This window comes from Trachemys scripta, chromosome 12, assembly GCF_013100865.1.
Source record: "Trachemys scripta elegans isolate TJP31775 chromosome 12, CAS_Tse_1.0, whole genome shotgun sequence".
NCBI lineage: Eukaryota > Metazoa > Chordata > Testudines > Emydidae > Trachemys > Trachemys scripta.
In genome coordinates this window covers 33097600-33117161 of record NC_048309.1, presented here as the reverse complement: position 1 = coordinate 33117161, position 19562 = coordinate 33097600, and the positions used below count along the sequence as shown (strand labels likewise).

Here is a 19562-nt window from a genome sequence, read left to right as displayed (position 1 = left end):
GTGGCGATGTGGGGGAGGCGTATTCTGGGTGGTGACGTGGGATCGGGGGACCCGGGACAATGAGGGGGATGGTAGGGGAATGGGGGCTCCTAGGGCAAAGAGGTGCTGGGGGAATGTGGGGCAGGGTTAAAAAGGTCGTAGAGCAGTTGTGACGATGCTGCTCGTGGGAGCCAGCTGAGGTCACTCAATTAGGGTGAACTGCAAACAAAATGGGGCAAACAAACCCCAAAAGCTGGTGGATATTCCAATACTCAGATTTACTAAGCCAGCCCAAAACAGCTTCTGTATTACCTCACTGGTTACTCAGAAGTCCAAACAACGCAGTTCCCTTAAAGTGCCCAGCCTCAGGCCTCCGTCCAGACAAACATGTCAGATATGATGATGATTATTGAAAATCTTATCTCATCAGATAAAAGACAAGGTTCTTCCAATCCCAAAGGATCAGCCACACACCCAGGTCCAGTTATAACTTAGATCTTATCCAAAATACACACTATTAGTCAATTCTTCTTACCTAAACTAAAATTTATTAAAAAAGGAAAGAGAGTGTTGGTTAAAAGATCAATGTACATACAGACTTGAAGTCAATTATTGAGGTTCAGGTACATAGCAGAGATGAGTTTGTAGTTGCCAAAAGTCCTTTTAGGAATAGTCCATAGGTTATAGTCCAATGTCCATATTCAGGGTGAGTCCAGTCAGTGACTGGGGATCTCAATCCTTATGGCTTAAGGTTTCCCCGTCTTGAAACCCAAAGCAGATCTGAGATGCAGAAGGCTCATGTCCCAGGGTTCTTACACATTTCCAGCAGCCTTTTGGCCTGAGAAAACAATAGGCTTAACTCTCCTTCTCCCAAAAATCCTGGCAATTAGCACAGGGTAATTATCCATTAAACAGTTCAGATACAGGTTACCACAACCTTCAAAGAGACATATAGACAATAATACTATTTGTTAATATTCCTTTTTTGATCTTTGAATCAAAACTATAGCAATAGACAAGACTTGTTTGCTTACATTACAAGACCTAAGCAAATATCTACCCTTCTACCTCTAACAATGCGGACTTCAAAGTCCTATTCATTTACTTATCTTCCTAACCAGTTCAGCCATGGGTCAGTTCAGTCTGTGAGGTAATTAACTCTTTTTGACCCTGTCACCTTTCAATGAGATATATTACACTCATAACGTCACAGCAGTTTTTAAGCTAAGGGCTGGGTGGAAGCCAACAGGTGCTGAGGAGTACGTGGTTAGGACAGAGGGAGGATCTATTGATGAAGACTCTCTATGTCCCAGTACGGAGGAGAGGATGGAAGATGATAAAATACAGGTAGGATCTGATGAGAAAGAGCCAAATAAATGAAAGTCCCATTTGATTACATTTGATTACATCACGTAATGGCAGACAGCTAAAAAGTGACAAGTTTTTAAAGTGCTTATATACCAGTGCTAGAATTCTAAATAATAAGATGGGTCAACTTGGGTGCCTTGTATTAAATGAGGATATTGATAGAATAGGCATCACAGAAACTTGGTGGCATGAGGATAATCAATGGGATACAGAAATAGCAGGGTACAAAATATATCAGACGGACAGAACAGATCGTGCTGGTGGGGGAGTGGCACTATATGTGAAAGAAAGCATAGAATCAAATGAAGTAAAAATCTTAAATGAACCAAACTGTACCACAGAATCTCTATGGATAGTAATTCCATGCTCGAATAATAAGAATATAGCAGTAGGGATATACTATTGACTGCCTGACCACGATGTGATAGTGACTGTGAAATGCTCAGGGAGATTAGAGAGGCTATTAAAATAAAAAACTCAATAATAATAATGGGGGATTTCAATTATCCCATATTGACTGGGTACATGTCACCTCAGGACGGAACCCACAAGAGGAGAGGCAATTCTTAATTAGTCCTTAGCTGAGCACAGGATCTGGTCCAAGAGGTGAATATAGCTGGGCCGCTTGGTAATAGTGACCATAATCTAATTAAATTTAACATCCCTGTGGCCGAGAGCCAAAAAAGTGCCGCCGTGACTAAACAAGAAAGTAAAAGAAGCAGTTAGAGGTAAAAAGGTATCGTTTAAAAAGTGGAAGTTAAATCCTAGTGAGGGGAATAGAAAGGAGCATAAACTCTGGCAAATGAAGTGTAAAAATATAATTACGAAGGCCAAAAAAGAATTTGAAGAACATCTAACCAAAGATTCAAAAAGTAATAGCAAAAATGTTTTAAAGTGCATTAGAAGCAGGAATCCTGTTAAACAACCAGTGGGGCGACTGGAAGATTGAGATGCTAAAGGAGCACTTGAGGATAAGGGCATTGTGGAGAAACTAAATGAATTTGCATTGGTCTTCACAGCTGGGGATGTGAGGGAGATTCCCAAACCTGAGCCATTCTTATTTGGTGACAAATTTGAGGAACTGTCCCAGATTGAGGTGTCATTAGAACAAATTGATAAACTAAACAGTAATAAGTCACCAGGACCAGATGGAATTCACCCAAGAGTTCTGAAATTGCAGAACTACTAACTGTGGTCTGTAACCTATCATTTAAATCAGCTTCTGTACCAGATGACTGGAGGATAGCTAATGTGATGCCGATTTTTAAAAAGGGTCCAGAGGTGAGCCCGGCAATTACAGGCCGGTAAGCCTGACTTCAGTATCGGGCAAACAGTTGAAACTATAGTAAAGAACAGAATTGTCAGACACATAGATGAACATGATTTGTTGGGGAAGAGTCAACATGCTTTTGAGGGGGGTCAACAAGCATGTGGAAAAGGGTGATCCAGTGGATATAGTGTAGTTGGACTTCCAGAAAGCCTTTGACAAGGTCCCTCACCAAAGGCTCTTACGCAAGGTAAGCTGTCATGGGATAAGGTGGAAGGTCCTCTCATGGATTGGTAACTGGTTAAAAGATAGGAAACAAAGGATAGGAATAAATGGTCAGTTCTCAGAATGGAGAGGGGTAAATAGTGGTGTCCCCCAGGGGTCTGTACTGGGACCAGTCCTATTCAACATATTCATAAATGGTCTGGAAAAAGGGGTAAATAGTGAGGTGGCAAAATCTGCAGAAAACACAAAATTACTCAAGATAGCTAAACCCAAAGCAGACTGTGAAGAGTTACAAAGGGACCTCACAAAACTGAGTGACTGGGCAATAAAGTGGCAGATGAAATTGAATGTTGATAAGTTCATAGTGATGCACACTGGTAAACGTAATCCCAACTATACATATAAAATGATGGGGTCTAAATTAACTGTTACCACTCAAGAAAGAGATCTTGGAGTCATTGTGGATAGTTCTCTGAAAACATTACTCCTGCGGCATTCTGCACCAAACCATTAAAAATTCTACTCCAAAAATATAAAAATTCCACGCACAGTGTTTTAAAATTCTGCAAATGTTATTTGTCAAATCAATGTGGCGGCTCCAGCATGGCAATGGGGAGCACAGGCCACTGGCTGCACAGAGGTGGGAGATCACTGTGCACCTCCCTCCAGGACACGGACTCAGCGATGAGGCTGCACCCAACCCTGACACAGCACAAGGACCGGGCCTGCCCCAGAAACACCCCAGGGCCCTGCCCCTCCATGCCAGGCGCACCAGGGGTGGGGCGGGCAGGCTCAGGAAGGCAGGATCCAAGTGTGGAGGGGCTTAGTGTGGGGGGATTCAGGTGTGGGTTGAGTGGGTTCTGTGTGGGGCAGTTTGGGTGCAGGCAGCTCAGTGGGGGATCTGCAGGTGGGGGGGATCTGGATGCACAGGAGCTTGTTGGGAGGTTCTGGGTGCAACGGTAATGGGACTCTGCAGGGGGTTAGGGTGAAGGTGGTTGGGGCTCAGCAGGGTGGGCTCTGGGTGTGGGTGGCTCTGTGGGGTGGGGATCCAGATGCAGCTGGTTGGGGCTCAGTGGGGTGGGGATCTGAGTGCAGGTGGCTCGTTGGGGTGGTCCAGGTGCAGCGGGAGTGGGGCTCATCAGGTAGGTTCTGAGTGCGGGGGGTGAGGCTCTGCAGGAGGGTCTGGGTATGAAGGGGTCTGGATGCACGGGGATTGGACGGATGGGGGAGCAGCTCCCTGTACAGGGATCCCTCCCCGTTCAGCTGAGGAGCGATGGGTGCAGGAAGTGGGGGGGGGAGTTTGCAGAGCTTCCTGCAGCTGGGGGAGAAATCTGGGGGTGGGTCTGAAGCGGCCCCAATTGCCATGCCGGGAAAGAGGAAGTCCCATCCTCCCCAGCCCAGCTGGGACTAGCAGCTGAACCCAGCACAGGGTAGGAGCCAATAGCTGGGTCTTTCCCAGTCCCGCCCCCTGCCCCACAGTGATTTACCTCTCTGCCTGCTGCCCTGGGCACCTGAAACATATGGCTGGGGAGGGTCACATGACCGCTCTTGTGGCTTCCCGTTGCTTTCTCATCAGAAAGTCATTTTTTTGCAGGGAAGCAAAGAAATCGGCACTGGACATAAATTCTGTGCATGTGCAGTGGTGCAGAGTTCCCCCAGGAGTAAAACATCCAGAAAGCAAACCGAATATTAGGAATCATTAGGAAAGGGATAAATAATAAGACAGGAAATATTGTATTTCCTCTAGATCAGCAGTTCTCAAACTTTAGCAACCCAAGGACCCCCATTTTTATTTAAAATTTTTCGGGGACCTCCTGCCCTGCCCCTTCCTGGCTAATGGGAGCTGCGGAGCCAGCACTCAGGCAGGGGCCGTGAGCGGAGCCTCACTGGCTGCCCAGGCACCTAGGGCCACAGGGAGCTGGCAGCCGCTTCCGGGTGGAGGAGTTGAGGGAGGGGGAAGAGTTGGTCAGCGGGACCCGCGGACACCATGGAGATCCCTTGCAGACCCCCAGGGGTCCGCGGACTCCAGTTTGAGAAACGCTGCTCTAGATAAATCCATAGTACACCCCCATATTGAATACTGTGTGCAGATGTGGTGGCCCCATCTCAAAAAAGATATATTGGAATTGGAAAAGGTTCAGAAAAGGGCAACAAAAATGATGAGGGGTTGGAACGCCTTCCCTATAAGGAGAGATCAATAAGACTGGGACTTTTCAGCTTGGAAAAGAGACGACTAAGGGGGGATATGATCGAGGTCTGTAAAATCATGACTGGTGTGGAGAAAGTGAATAAGGAAGTGTTATTTACTCCTCATGACACAAGAACCAGAGGTCACCAAATGAAACTAATAGGCAGTGGATTGAAAACAAACAAAAGGAAGTATTTCTTCACACACAGTCAACCTGTGGAACTCCTTGCCAGAGGATGTTGAGAAGGCTAAGACTGTAACAGGGTTCAAAAAAGAGCTAGATAAGTTCATGGAGGATAGGTCCATCAACAGCTATTAACCGGGATGGTGTCCCTAGCCTCTGTTTGCCAGAAGCTGGGAATGGGCAATGGGATGGATCATTTGATGATTACCTGTTCCGTTCATTCCCTCCGAACAGGGCCGGCTCTAGGCACCAGCAAAAGAGGACATATTTGGGGCAGCACAGTACCAGGGGCTGTTGCGCTCTCAGAGCTTTTTTTTTTTTTTTTTTTACTCTCGGTGCTTGGGGTGGCAAAAAACCTAGAGCCAGCCCTGCCTCTGAAGCACCTTGCATTGGTCTCTGTTGGCAGACAGGATACTGGGCTAGATGGACCTTTGGTCTGACCCAATCTGGTCGTTCTTATGATTATGGATGGGTGTTGAAGGAGCTGAGGATGAGGTGTGTGTGGGGGCTCAGGGGACCAGAGCGGGGGGTTTCGGCGGAGCTGGGGGTGGGAGGGTGGGGTGCCTGGGAGCAGGTAGACACTGGGGTGCACTGCAGGTTTGGAAATACTGGGGAGAATAGGAAATGGAAGGGCAGGCGCTGGGGAGCTGGTAATTGGGGGCAGTGTGAAATCTAGAGGAAAGGTGGGGGGAGGGGGGACTCTGGGGCAGTCAGGGGATACTGAGGGGATGGGGGTGGTGGGGGATCTAGGGAGAGGGTGATATGGTGGGAGGGACAGAGGGGTGGGGCTCTAAGGCAGTTGGGAGGTGGGGGCTGGGGGGGATCTATGGGGAGGGCAGGAGGGGGGAGGGACATGGGTGGGACTCTGGGGCAGGAGTGGGAGCCTGGGGGCTCTCGCAGACTCACAGGGCTCGACCCCATGCCCCCCCCCATTTGGGCCTGGCCCCATCTCCCTGCAGGCTCCCTGATGGGTGACCCAGCCGTAATGGTGACCCTGCTGCCCAGCCTGCCCGAGGCTGTACCAGGCCAGAGCTCGGCCGGGGAGTTCATCTTCCTGCTGGACCGCTCCGGCAGCATGGAGTGCCCCATGGACGGCCGAGACCGCTCCCCCCAGCGCATCGACAGCGCCAAGGTACGGCTGGGCGGGAAGCCACACTACATGGGCCCGTGGAGGGGAGCAGTTCATGCTGGCTGGGCCTGGGGGGACAGAGCCGAGTGGGGGAGCAGCCCAGGCTGGTTGGGCCTGTGGGGGTGACACCATCTGTCTGTCCGTCCCCAGGAGACCCTGGTCCTGCTGTTGAAGAGTTTGCCCCTGGGCTGTTATTTCAACATCTACGGCTTTGGGTCTCGGTTCGAGTCCTTCTACCCGTGAGTCTGGGGCAGGGCGTGTTGCTGGGTGGGTTAGGGAGCAGGGCAGGCTGGGGTCGGGGTGTCTGTGGGTTGGGGGCAGGGCTGGCTGGGGTCGGGGTGTCCCTGGCTCCAGGTATCCCGGCCCCTGACCCCTTGGCGCCCCCCGCAGGCAGAGCGTGGGATACACCCAACAGACCATGGCCGAGTCCCTGCAGCGTGTCCAGCAGCTCCAGGCTGACCTGGGGGGCACCGAGATCTTGGCGCCACTACGAGCCATTTACAGCAGCCCCTGCCGGGACGGGCACCCACGCCAGGTACTGGGGGCAGCCTCAGGGCATCCTGGGGGCTCAGAGAGGGGCTGGGGCTGGGGGGGGGGCGTAGGTGGCGGGGGGGTTGGGGGGGGGTCTCAGAGTAGGTCTGGGGACAATAGGGGGCCACTGCCCCAGGGATGGGAGCAGGGCATGGTAGGCAGGAGCTGGGGGTGGGGTACCTCTGTATAGATCTGGGGGGCAGCACTTCATGCTGAGCCCAGCTCTGGGGGTGCCCTGCAGCTGGGGGGCAGGGAGGGCACATGGTTGGGGGCAGGAGGGAGCTCCTGGAAAGGTGCCCAGAGCAGTCGGGCAGGTTAGTGTCTCCACGGGCCAGGGAACAGTTAGAGTCAGGGGTCGCTGTCTGTCAGCCCCCCAGGGGAGATGTCTGGGAAGGGAGGGAGGGGGGCTGGGGAGTTTTATGGGGCTGGAGGTCTCTGGGAGTGGGGTCAGTGGGGAAGATTCTCTGGGGGTTGCCCCCATTCCCAGGGGGAGGGGGTGTCTCCAGGGGGATTTGGGGTCCCTGGCTCTGACAGTGTCTCTCCCCCACCAGCTGTTCGTGTTCACGGACGGGGAGGTGGGGAACACCCAGGATGTCATAGCTGAGGTGCAGCGTCACCGGGGGGCCCACAGGTAACAGGGGCACCTGCCCCTCCATCATCCCTCCCACCTTGCCCCCACCCTGCTACTTAAGATATCCCCAACCTTGCTGTCATGGTGTGCAGAGTGGCACCCAGCTGAGAGTGCCAACCTCAGCTCAGACTGTCAGAAGCCAAGGCAGATGCCCCAACCCCCAACCTGGGAGTGTTCCCTAGAATTCGGTTTCCCCAGCCAGGACCCAGTGTATGCACCTGGATCACTGGGCCACTCTGACCACGGACAGTCCCCGTGGGTGCTCCAGCCAAACTGACCACCCGGACAGACTGGATGGAACGAGATTGGGCACATAAACCCAAAGTCACAAGGTTCTCCAGGCACTGATCCCGCGGTCAGGACACTCCAGAGCTCGCCTGTGAACTAACCGCGGGTGTGTGAGCTTGGAGAAGGGAACAGCTAGCGAGAGGTTAACGCAGTGAACCATGGAGCAGGTGAGTCAGTTTGTGGGTTCAGAGGATGGGAGAGACATGGGATCTGCATTCTCAGGGTGCCCCAGAATGGCTTTGGGGACCTCGGGCTGGTGTCCAGAAGAGCTCAGACGCACGATCCCTCCCAGGGTCCCTTTTCCTTGCTGAAAACCATCTGGCGAGTTTCCGTCACCGCCTGGGTCTCGCTGTGTGGCCTGAACGCAGACAGTTTGTGGAGCGTCCATTGGCCTGGTCGGGAGCCATGCTTCAGGGTGACCATGGTTCTGCATTTACATGGGCCAGGTGCAAATGGGGACTGTCTGCCCCACAGCACCCCTCAACCCTGCCCCCAGCCTTATGGCCTGGGGACCCCAAGCAACCCCAAACACTGTCCCCCCTGCCCTACTGGCATGGGCACCCTCAGCAACCCCAAACTCTCTCCCCCCAGCACCCACCAACCCTGCCTCCCATTATCTCACCAAAGCTGCCCCCTGCCCTCCCGACCTGGAGACCCCCCAGCAACCTCAAACTCTCTCCCTCCAGCCCTGCCAGCATGGAGAACCTCGGCCCTATCATCTCCCCAACCCTGTCGCCCAGCCCTGCCAACAGAGAGACCCCAACCCCAACATCTGCCTATCCCTTCACCTCACCCTGCCCCCCAGCCCTACTGTCCCCTCTCCAACTGCCCCCCAGCACTGAATGGGCCCCCCGAGCTCTGCCCCTGCCACTCCTGTCTCTGACCCCGCCCCCGGACTCTGCCCCCCTGCAGGTGCTTCTCCTTTGGCATCGGGGAAGGGGCCTCCACGGCTCTGGTCAAAGGCATCGCCCGGGCAGCAGGGGGCAGCGCCGAGTTCATCACAGGCCAGGACCGCATGCAGCCCAAGGTGAGAACCCAGGAGTCTGGGCTCCCCGGCTCTAACCCACCAGACCCCAGTCCCCTCCCAGAGTTGGGAGAGAACCCAGGAGTCCTGGCTCCAAGCCCCCCCTGCTCTAACCCACCAGTCCCTATGCCCCCCCTACCCCCCAGGCCGGGGATAGGACCCTGGTGTCCTGGCCCCACCCTGGGTGTGTTGGTCTCTCCCCCAGGCGCTGCAGTCTCTGAAGCGGGCCCTGCAGCCGGCCGTGACTGGGATCTCGCTGAGCTGGGATCTGCCTCCCGGGATGGAGGCGGCGCTGCTGGGCCGGGGCCCTGAGGTGATCTTCCCTGGGCAGCGGTGCCTCATCTACACCCAGCTCCTCGGGCTGCCCCAGGTGAGAGAGCGAGGCCCCCCTCCCTCCCCCAGGACGCCCCCAGGGCTCGGGATCAGTGACTGTGCCAGGAACCCCCCACCCCTTCCTGGGCAATAACTCTGAAAGAAGCAGTGAGAGGTAAAAAGGCATCCTTTAAAAAGTGGAAGTTAAATCCTAGTTAGGAAAATAGAAAGGAGCATAAACTCTGGCCAGTGAAGTGTAAAAATATCATTAGGAAGGCCAGAAAAGAATGTGAAGAACAGCTAGCCAAAGACTCAAAAAGTGACAGCAAAAATGTTTTTAAGTGTATCAGAAGCAGGAAGCCTGTTAAAAAACCAGTGGTGCCACTGGACAATTGAGATACTAAAGGAGCACTCAAGGACGATAAGGCCATTGCGGAGAAACTAAATGAATTCTCTGCATCGGTCTTCATGGCTGAGGATGTGAGGGAGATTCCCAGACCTGAGCCATTCTTTTTAGATGACAAATCTGAGGAACTGTCCCAGATTGAGGTGTCATTAGAGGAGGTTTTGGAACAAATTGATAAACTAAACATGACTGGAGAATACCTAATGTGACACCAGTTTTTAAAAAGAGCTCCAGAGGTGATCCCGGCAGTTACAGGCCAATAAGCCTGACTTCAGTACTGGGCAAACTGGTTGAAATAATAGTAAAGAACAGAATTGTCAGGCGCATAGATGAACAGAATTTGTTGGGGAAGTGTCAACATGGTTTTTGCAAAGGGAAATCATGCCTCACTAATCTACTAGAATTCTTTGAGGGGGTTAACAAGAATGTGGACAAGGGGGATCCATTGGCTATAGTGTATTTGGACTTTCAGAAGACCTTGGACAAGATCCCTCTCCAAAGGCTCTTTAGCAAGGTAAGCTGTGATGGGATAAGAGGGTCAGTCGTCTCATGGATCAATAACTGGTTAAAAGATAGGAAATAAAGGGTCAGTTTTCGGAATGGAGAGAGGTAAATAGTGGTGTCCCCCCAGGGGTCTGTACTGAGACCAGGGCTGTTCAACATATTCATAACTGATCTGGAAAACGGGATAAACAACGAGGTGGCAACATTTGCAGATACAAAATGACTCAAGATAGTTCAGTCCCAGGCAGACTGCGAAGAGCTTCGAAAGGATCTTACAACATAGGCGGGGAGTTATATGGGCCTGTGGTGCCCGTGCTCCACCAATATTCAGGAACGTGGGCCCGGCTCCACCAATGTTTGGGCTTATATTTAATCAGAACCGTCCCGTCCATAGGATGGACCGGGGCAACCCCTTCAGGTGGACACGGGGTCCAGGGCAGCCTGGGCGGGTAGCAGGGGCCAGGCACCGGCAGCAGCAAGTGCCCCAGCCTGCCCTGCTCTGCCCACCCCCACTCCACCTCTTTCCCCAACTCTCTACCCCCACCCTGCCTCTTTCCGGCTCCCTCCCCCTCGCGACGCCGGGAGTCGGCGAGGCAGAGCACAGCGGGGCGGGGCAGGCCGGGGCCGGGTCGCTTGCTGCTGCCAGCACCAGGCCCCCTGCTAATCCCCCAGGCCGCCCTGGACCCCGCATCCCCCTGAAGCGCGGGGCCTGGGGCAGTTGCCCTGGTCCGTACTATGGACTGGACGGCTCTACTTGGACCTGTTCTGGGCACCACCAAAAATTATACAAACCTGGGTGACTGGGCAAAAAAATGGCAGATGAAATTCAGTGTTGATAAATGCAAAGTAATGCACGTTGGAAAACATAATTCCAACTGTACATATGAAATGATGGGTCTAAATTAGCTTTAACCACTCAAGAAAGAGACCTTGGAGTCATTGTGGATAGTTCTCTGAAAACATCCACTCAATGTGCAGCGACAGCAAAAAAGCAAACAGAATGTTGGGAATCATTAGGAAAGGGATAGATAATAAGACAGAAAATATCATATTGCCTCTATATAAATCCATGGCACGCTCACATTTTGAATACTTTGTGCAGAGCTAGTCGCCCCAACTCAAAAAGGATAGATTGGAATTGGAAAAGTTTCAGAAAAGGGCAAAAAAAAATGATGAGGGGTATGGAACGGCTGCCATATGGGGAGAGATTAATAAGACTGGGACTTTTCAGCTTGGAAAAGAGACGACTAAGGGGGGATATGATTGAGGTCTATAAAATCATGACTGGTGTGGAGAAAGTAGATAAGGAAGTGTTATTTACTCCTCATAACACAAGAACTAGGGGTCACAAATGAAATTAATAGGCAGCAGGTTTAAACTGTTGGAGGGCAGGATACTGAGCTAGGTGGACCTTTGGTCTGACCCCGTATGGCCGCTCTTATGTTCTTAAAGATGGCCATTGGGCTGGGGGTCTCTGTGCTACTCCAGCTCCATCGATCTCAATGGGGATTGTTAACTCTGATCCCTAAATATGGCCATTGGGCTGCATGTCTCTTTGCTACCCCAACCTCATTGATCTCAGTGGGGATTGTTGACTCTGAGCCCTAATGATGGCCATTTTGCTGGGGGTCTTTGTGCCACCCCAACCCCATTGATTTCAGTGAAGAATGTTAACTCTGACCTCTAATGATGGCAGTTGGGCTGGGGAGTTCTCTGCACTAGCCTGGCTGCATTGATCTCAGGGCAGGTCTATGCTATAAATTTACTTCGGCGCAGCTGCGCCACTGTAGTATGTCTGGTAAAGACACTCTAAGCCAACGGGAAAAGTTCTCCCGCCGGCACGGCCCTGTCTACACAGGGGGGCTAAGGTCTGTGTAACTACGTCGCTCAGGGGTGTGGATTTTTCACACCTCTGAGCGACATAGTTATACTGCAGCATGTAGTGTAGACGAGACCTCCATGGGGATCGATAACTCTGTCCCCTACCAGTGACCACTGGGCTAGAGGTCTATGTGCTATCCCAACCCCATTGATCTCAAAGGGGGTCGTTAACTCCTGATCCTACTGATGGCCGTTGGGCTGACTAGGCAGACCCCTAACTGCTGTGAATTGGGCGTATTTACCCCCTTTGTTCTGTAACCTGGGTCTGAGGGGGTCCCTGGGCATCTTCTCCCCCCTCACACTCCACCTCTGACCCCCTTTCTCTGCCCGCAGCCCCCAGACACTGCCATGGGGGGCGTCACCCTGCAGTACCGCATCCAGGACCAGACCTACAAGGAGACCCTGCAGTTCCCCCTGCAGCCACAGGATGGAGACAGGTGACAGCAATGCTCCCTGGTCCCCATCTTCCCCAAGCCGCTGGGTCCTGCCCCCCACATCCCCACCCCCAACAGGACAGAGATGCAATGGGACCTGCCCCAAGTCACAGAAGGAAGCAGGAGTCCTGGCTCCCAGCCTCCCTGCTGTGTCCACTAGACCCCACTCCCCTCCTATAGCCAGAGATAGAACCCAGGAGTCCTGGCTCCCCCCGCCCCCCCATACACTATCCCACTAGCCCCTACTCCCCTCCCCACAGTGGCAGGAACCCAAGCGTCCGGGGCTCACCCTGTGACTCTCGGTTCCCGGCACAGGCTCCCCGTTCACCGGCTGGCAGCCAAGTCACTGCTCCTGGAGCTGGAGGGGGCCATGGACACCGGGTCGGAGGGGGACCGGCGCCGGGCGCTGGAGACCAGTCTGAGCTCGGGGGTCGTCTGCTCCCTCACGGCCTATGTGGGGGTGGACACGGAGCGGAGGCAGCCAGTGCAAGGGCCGCTGGTGAGACGGGACATCCCGCTGAGAGGTAGCCCCTGGGGGGGACTCAGGTGGGAGGGGACCCAACCTAGCACTGTGGGGGGAACCTGGCACTGGGGCGAGGGAAGGGGGAGAGAATTATGGGAAGGATCCCAGAACAGGAGGATCCCAGTGTGAGAGGAGGGAACCAGAAGCATTGGAGAGGGGGCATCATGGTTATGGGCTAACGTCCCTTTGCTCTTCTCCCTGCCCCAGCTCCCGTGGGGCTGAGCTGCCCCCTCCCTGCCCCCCCCAGGGCAACCCCAGTGCCCCTGTCCCCAGGGCAAGGGGAGAGCGGTTGGTGCTGGCCGGGTGGGATGAGGAGTAGCCCACGGTGCCTGGCCCATCCCAGCCGGGAGAGTGGGGCCTGTGAGATGTACGGACAGACAGATGGACCCAGAATCAGAGACCCAAACAGATGGAGGCAGAGAATCAGACAGTCAGACCCAGCCGACCCCCACAGGCAGGGACCAGAGGGGCGAGCACATCGCTGTCATGAGCAGGCCTGTCTAGCGGGGGCCTCTCGCCCCTCCCCCCAGCATCCTGCCCTCATCTATGGGGTGCAGCACCCGCACCCCTTGGGGCTGGATGAGGGGTCCAAGCTGGAGGAAAGCTGTAGGGGAGGGGCTAGATGAAAGGGCTTCCAGCTTGGGGGGAAGGGGCTGGGGGGAAATCCTGACTCTGAGGGAGCTGGGGGGAGAGGAGGATGGGGCTGGGTGTAGGGGGTCCCAGCTGGGGGGGTATGGGGAGGGGTCCCAATGGTGCATTGGCTCTGGGTGCCGTGAGGGGGAGGGGGAGATTTCCCTTCCCTCTCTTAGCTTGTCACTGTCTGCATGTCTGTCCGTCCCTCTCTGTCCGTCCGTCTCCCCCCCAGGCTTCGGGGCCGCATCCCACATGCGGAAGATGTGCTGTTTTGTCACCGCGAACTCCAGCGCCCCCATGGCCATGTCCTGTTCCGCCTCTCTGCCCATGGCCTGGACCCAAGGGTTCTCCGGTGTGTCCGTGGACTGCGCCATGGCCTGCGACTTTGACGACAGCTCGGATGTGCCAGGTGAGAACCACCGCCCTCCCCCGGAGCACTCACCCCCAGAGCTCCCCGTGGCCAGTACCAGCTATCTCCTCCCCCGGCACCGCTCCTCCTGGCTCCCTCGCCATCCCAAAGCTCAGCCGGGGGAGCCCCCAACACATGGTCAGGAAGTCCTGCAGACATGGTGCCCTGCCGGAGACCGTGCCCCAGAAAAGTGAGGGGGGCAGGGGCTGGCAGTCAGGACTCGGGACGGGCGGCAAACACCAGGATGACGCTTCATCGGGTCAGACACAGACGTGCCCTGACGGTCCCAGAGCTGGGCAAGTGTTTAACAGCTACATAGAAAGTGAAGGAACTTCCTGGGCAAAACACTGCTGTGACGCTGGGGGAGGGGCAATCCGCAGCTGAGTTTTTTAAGTGCCGTGACACAAATGATCTTGCAACAAAATGAAAAAAAATAAGGATACTCCCAAGCAATAAATTTTGTGAAGCTGGAATTTGGGGTGTGAGTTTGTATCAATGAGCTAAGTGGGGGGGGGGGTAATCAGTTGCTTTTTAGTAACAGAAATGTTGCTGAGCAGTTTTCTCTGAAATGGGCACACAGCTAAATTCCCAGACAAAAATACCTTGTGAAACTGCACCCAGCCTTGGATGTTTGTACAGGTGAGTTCAGGGGCACAGAGTGTGGTTGGCCGGTCTGGTTTCTAAATGAAGAAGCCCACGAAAGGCAGAAATTTTAAAGTTAAGGTTCCCCTTAAAACCTGAATTTGAAGCGTCTGGAAATACAAACTTGCTGTAGCCCAGGTAACCTTAACTCTGCCTCATAACCCTGGCCCAGGCATGGCTATAATATCTTACAGACTGTGTAACATCCCGTCTCCCCTATACCCTTAGACGCATCTGTGTCTCCACGGACATAGGTCAGTATCGCAGGTTTTAGTACAGGATGGTCCTGGGGTCAGATTGTATTTCAGAAACACCCTGGGGTTGTGAGATTATTGACTGTGACTGAGACATTCATGGGTGCAGAGGAGCAGATAAAGGATGCCCATGGAGGGGCAGAGTTAAGGTTGTTGGTTGTCCCCTAGCCTGGACAGGCCATGTTGCTGTTCTGTACCCATAACCCCGTGCAAGAGCCATCTCACCATGTCTCTCCCTAGAGCCGGCACCAGAGGAGTCTCCCCTGCTGAGGCTGGTGTCTCTGCAGAATGCTGATGGCTCGTGGGACCTGGACCCCCGGCTGGCCGCTGCGTTGGGGGTGAGCGAGACGGATGCCAGGGGGAGGATGCCCAGTAAGGTGAGTGCAGGGTGCAGAGGAGAGGGGAGAGACAGGGGAGGCAGGTGCCATGAGTTGGGCCTATTCTCTGCTCCTAGATGAGACTGGGCGTGACTCAAACTGAGGGGTCAGGGTCTAAGAGCCACTGGATCAAATTACCCCTGAATCTGGAGCCCAGTGGGGGAGACAGGCCCACAGCGGGAAACTAGGCACCCCCTTAAAGGGGATCGGAGCATTGGATTGAGGGGTCCCAGGGCTGGGGGGGACATGGGGAGGCCCAGTCTCGGTCCTCTCTGAGGCTGTCTCCCTACCCTTGGGCATCCCACCGGGCATCTGGGTAGGGAGTCCACGGTGCTAGAGTGTGGGGGGCTAGGAACCCTCTGAGTCTGGGGAAGGAGCGCTGGATTGGGGGGTCCCCAGAGCAGGGGAATGGGGGCAGCACTGGGGGGCCACAGGGGTCCTTAGGGCGGGGGGGGATGGGGGCAACGCTGGGAGGGGAGCAGGGGGCTCCCCGGGGCGGGGGGATTGGCAGCATTAGGGGGTAGGGAGATGGGGGCAGCACCCTGGGGAACAGGGGCTGGGCGCTGTCTCAGGCTGTCTCTCTCTCCCCCACACAGGGCGTGGCCCCCGGTGTCTGGGCCACAGTGCTGGCTGTGGTCTGGCTGCACGGCCGGGCCGCAGGGCAGCGCGATGAGTGGGAGCTGCTGGAGGCCAAAGCTGTAGGCTGGATGCGGGGCCAAGCAGGTGAGACGGGAGTTGGGGGTCGGGGGCAGGGCCCAGGTCCGCTACTGGAGAGCCCCTGCCCCATAGCCCAGCCCCCCCCCGAGACCCTCTGTCGCACAGCCCCCACCCCCCGAGATCCCCCAAGCCCACAGCACCAACCCTACTCCATGGGACCCCACAGTCCAGCCAACCACAGCCCTGAGATCCTGCACCCCATGGGTCCCAGGGCCCCCTGCCCCCCCGGCATCCTAACAGCCTCTGGCCCCCCAGCCAGCCCCCTAGAGGCCTCCAGTCCCAGGACAGACAGGCTCCCAGCCCCCAGCTCCCCGTCCCATTCCCCCCAGTCTCCCGACGTCAGTCCCCCGGGCTGTGAGCTCTCTGCCCTTTGTTCCTCAGCTAATGTATCCCCCGACCCTCTTCTCGTTGCAGGGCCCCGGCTGAGCGAATGCCTGGAAGCCGCCAACACCCTGCTGGGCTGCAGCGTTGGCCCTGCTGTCTTCGGGCTCTGAGCCCCCCACAGATCCTGTAAACTCCCCCCCCCAAGCAAGCTACCCTGGGCCTCCAACCCGGCTGAGCCCCGCCAATCCCCATACTTCCCCCACAAGCTATCCCGGGCTTCCAGCCCTGCTGAGACCCTCCCCCCCCACCGCCCCATGGATCCTAAATTAAGAGCAGCCAGTTGGTTTGCATAAGTTTTACGAAAACAGTTTAAATTGACCCTGTAACTTACAGCGGAGGAAGGTCATTGTGCAGACAGGCCCTTGGTGCTGCGGGTGGAGACTGTCTCTGCCAGCCCCTCGCTGGAATAAAGCAGTTCCCCGGGTTTGTCTGCCTGGCTTTGGCTGGGGTCCCGGGGCACCGCGCTTCCCTCGGTTGTCCAGGGCACTGGGTTCCCAGCAGCGTCAGGGACTGCCTGCCCTGAGCGGGTGGATTAGCACTCCCAGCTCCGGCTTTCTGGTGGGGCAGAGCAGCTGGACCCAGACGCCGGGGCAGCTGGCAGGGGCCGGGAGGAGCCCCGGAGGGCGGGGACCACGTGGGGTGCAGGGGGCAGACATGGGGCATTGCCCCAGGGCAGTGTTTAGCAGGACGTTTTAGCTCTGGGTCTGTGCGGACCCCTGATACCCCCTCACTGGTCTCCGCTCCACCAGGAGGAGCTGCCAAGCCCAGAAAATCAGTCCTTGCTCGGCCGCTGTTGGGACACATGATTCCCATTCAGATACCTGGGAACCGGGCGTCCAGCCCCCCAGCAGCTCGGGAACCCCCGACTCTCCCTGGAGCGAGGACCCAGCGGCGTTGTAATGGGACAGGGAAGCAGCAAACGCTCTCTCCCCTTCTCACACAGCCCCCCCCCAAGGCTGCTCCCGTCTGTGAGCTGACGCCGACAGTCGTGTGGGCTCCAGCAGCCGAATGTCTTGTGCTGAGCCCCAGCGGCTGCGGGGCCAGGCCCTGCTGCTGCCAGCCCAGGGCATTGAAATTGGCAGGAAGAATTCTAGAGAGAAAAGACGGGGGGAGATTTTCCAGGCCCAGATGGCAGCCGGGTGTCCAGCTCCCCTGGACCGTCTAAAGAGACGCGGGTTGTTATCCTGATGTGTAACAGCGATAAACCCAGGGGAGTTGGCGCCCAGCCCAGGCCTAGGGGTGGGCCAAACCCCCACCTCCGAGCCTAGGAGCTGGTTGGGGGCAGACGGAATCCAGGCTCTTTGTAGGTTGCCAGGCAGAAAGCTCCATGAAGGTGAAGTTCAAGGTGAGGGGCGGTGCCGGGATCCCCACAGCACGTGTTGCAGACCCCAGAGACTCCCTGTCTCCGTGACCCTGAAAAGAAATACAAACCCATTCAACCAGGAAACGCAAAGCATGGCCCCCAAATGCCCTTAATTCTGCCCACAGCCGGCAAAGGATCTTACAATTCAGACAGAGGTGCCCAACTCCCACTTCTGGCTCTGTCCAACGTTTGGGCTTCCACGGTGTTTCCCAACCCTGTTCAGCTGCTGCTGAGCCCTGCGAGCTCCTGCTGCACCTGACTTCGCTGCCAGGGTCCCTACAGCCCTGCCCATGACCCCAGGCCCTGCACCTCCGGCGGGTGCCCAGGCTCTCGGCCCCAGGGGAGGCTCCAAGCAGCTGTCACAAGGCCGGATCCAGTGGCTTGCTCTGAGCTCCAGCTAGCTCCTTGTGGCTTTTACCCCAGGGCTTTGAGCAGTCGCCCCAGGTCAGTTCCCCACCCTGCCGGATGGGGAGAGAGGCCAGGAGCGTGGGTCTCTCACCGGCCCGCAGCACCCGAACCCAGAGCTCCGGGGGAGGCTCCAGCTGCAGCTGTTCTTCTCTGGATCAATAACTCACTAGCCCGGGGAGCCGGGGATCCTGCTCTTTGTCCCCCGGGGAGCTCTGCAGGCTCCAGAGTCGCTCGCTCGCTCTCTGGCCCCCAGCTCCCCTTACCCGCTCCTCAGGGCAGCTCCAGGGGTGACACTCGCAGTGCGGTCAGCACGCTGTCCTGCAGGGGGAGCCCAGGTTCAAATCCCGTCTCCCTCGCAGGCGGAGGAGGGATCGACCCGGGTCTCCCACAGCCAGGTGGGCGAGGAATCATACCGATCTACCCCCTCCTCCCCTGGCTTTCCCGGCCTGACGCCGAACTCCAGGACGGTGTTCCGGCTTGGGGGACTAAATCCCAGTGTTAACAGATTTGCCTGTTACTTTGGGGTATGCTCATTTATTAGGGTTACATTTTGGGGGGCTTGGGGGATGTTTCTGTAATTCTATCAATGTTCTGCTTGTGTTACTGGTGTTTTCATATGGAGCTCTACTTCTCCCTTCTGCAAGTCCCTTGCAGGACCTAGGTTCTGCAGGGCTGGGGTCCTCCAGCCCCAGAACCAGATGAATGAACACACACCCACATTAACAGAGCAAGTCTGAGTGGACTGGGTCAAGCAGCACTTTCAAGCTGCCCCCCCCCCTTACGTGCCACAGGTGCCGCACCAGAATAGAGTAAGCCTGAGCAGGCTCGGTCGAGCAGCACTTCCAGGCTGCCACCCTCGTATGTCACAGGTTCAGCACATCCCTATCCCCACTTTCACGTCACACTTGTACTGGTAGTAACCCACTTGATGAGCAAACCCCACAGTATTTTGGGGCGCTGCAGGGATCTTTAGCTTAGGTACGAGGAGCGTTGCTGCAGAGAGAGAGAGAGGGAGGGATCTTACCGCTCCATGAAGCTTGAACTGGTCAGGGTTCCCAGGTGATGGTGGTAACTCAGGGTGCTGAGTGCTGGAGACAGGCAGAGCCCCCAGCACCATCAGTCAGGAGAAGATGAAATCCCAGTGGGACTGATGCAGAGTTTGGATCCAGGCATCAGAACACACTTGAGCGTGGGGAGGGGTTTCTTGTACGGAAACAGCAATGGTTCAAAGGAGAACACTAGATTTGTTTATGGGTTAACGGATGACTTGGGCTGGGGATTGAGCAGCCCAGGCTGGCTGGGCCTGTGGGGCAGAGCTGGGGGCAGGAGGGAAGCAGGGGGCAGAGCTGGGAGGGAGCAGCCTAGGCTGGCTGGGCCTGTGGTGCAAAGCCGGCAGGGGGGAGCAGAACAGGCTGACTGGGCCCATGGGGCAGAGCTGGGCGGGAGGGGCAGGCTGGCTGGACCAAGGGGGTAACTCCATCCACCTGTCCATCCCCAGGAG

The 19562-nt window shown here is 55.9% G+C and overlaps 1 protein-coding gene and 1 long non-coding RNA gene across 3 annotated transcripts in view; one reads left to right on the top strand and one right to left on the bottom strand.

Moving 5' to 3' along the window:
* Positions 1 to 16714, top strand: part of VWA5A (von Willebrand factor A domain containing 5A) — a 29209-nt gene extending 12495 nt beyond the window's left edge. Inside the window, exons 7-18 of one of the 2 annotated variants that reach the window (XM_034787220.1) lie at positions 6171 to 6343; positions 6491 to 6579; positions 6731 to 6875; positions 7423 to 7502; positions 8703 to 8817; positions 9020 to 9184; positions 12251 to 12354; positions 12667 to 12875; positions 13740 to 13916; positions 15053 to 15189; positions 15786 to 15912; positions 16321 to 16714. In XM_034787220.1, coding sequence (XP_034643111.1) covers positions 6171 to 6343; positions 6491 to 6579; positions 6731 to 6875; positions 7423 to 7502; positions 8703 to 8817; positions 9020 to 9184; positions 12251 to 12354; positions 12667 to 12875; positions 13740 to 13916; positions 15053 to 15189; positions 15786 to 15912; positions 16321 to 16400 — 1601 coding nt within the window. In that variant the 3' untranslated portion in view covers positions 16401 to 16714. Of the gene's footprint in view, positions 1 to 6170; positions 6344 to 6490; positions 6580 to 6730; positions 6876 to 7422; positions 7507 to 8702; positions 8818 to 9019; positions 9185 to 12250; positions 12355 to 12666; positions 12876 to 13739; positions 13917 to 15052; positions 15190 to 15785; positions 15913 to 16320 lie in introns of those variants that run through there. The other variant, XM_034787221.1, reaches the window with a different exon arrangement.
* Positions 16581 to 19132, bottom strand: LOC117885786. Its single transcript, XR_004647852.1, has 2 exons — positions 19086 to 19132; positions 16581 to 17703 (listed from the first exon to the last, which is right to left on the bottom strand). It is a non-coding gene; the product is annotated as an uncharacterized LOC117885786 (long non-coding RNA).
* Positions 19133 to 19562: the final 430 nt, after the last annotated feature.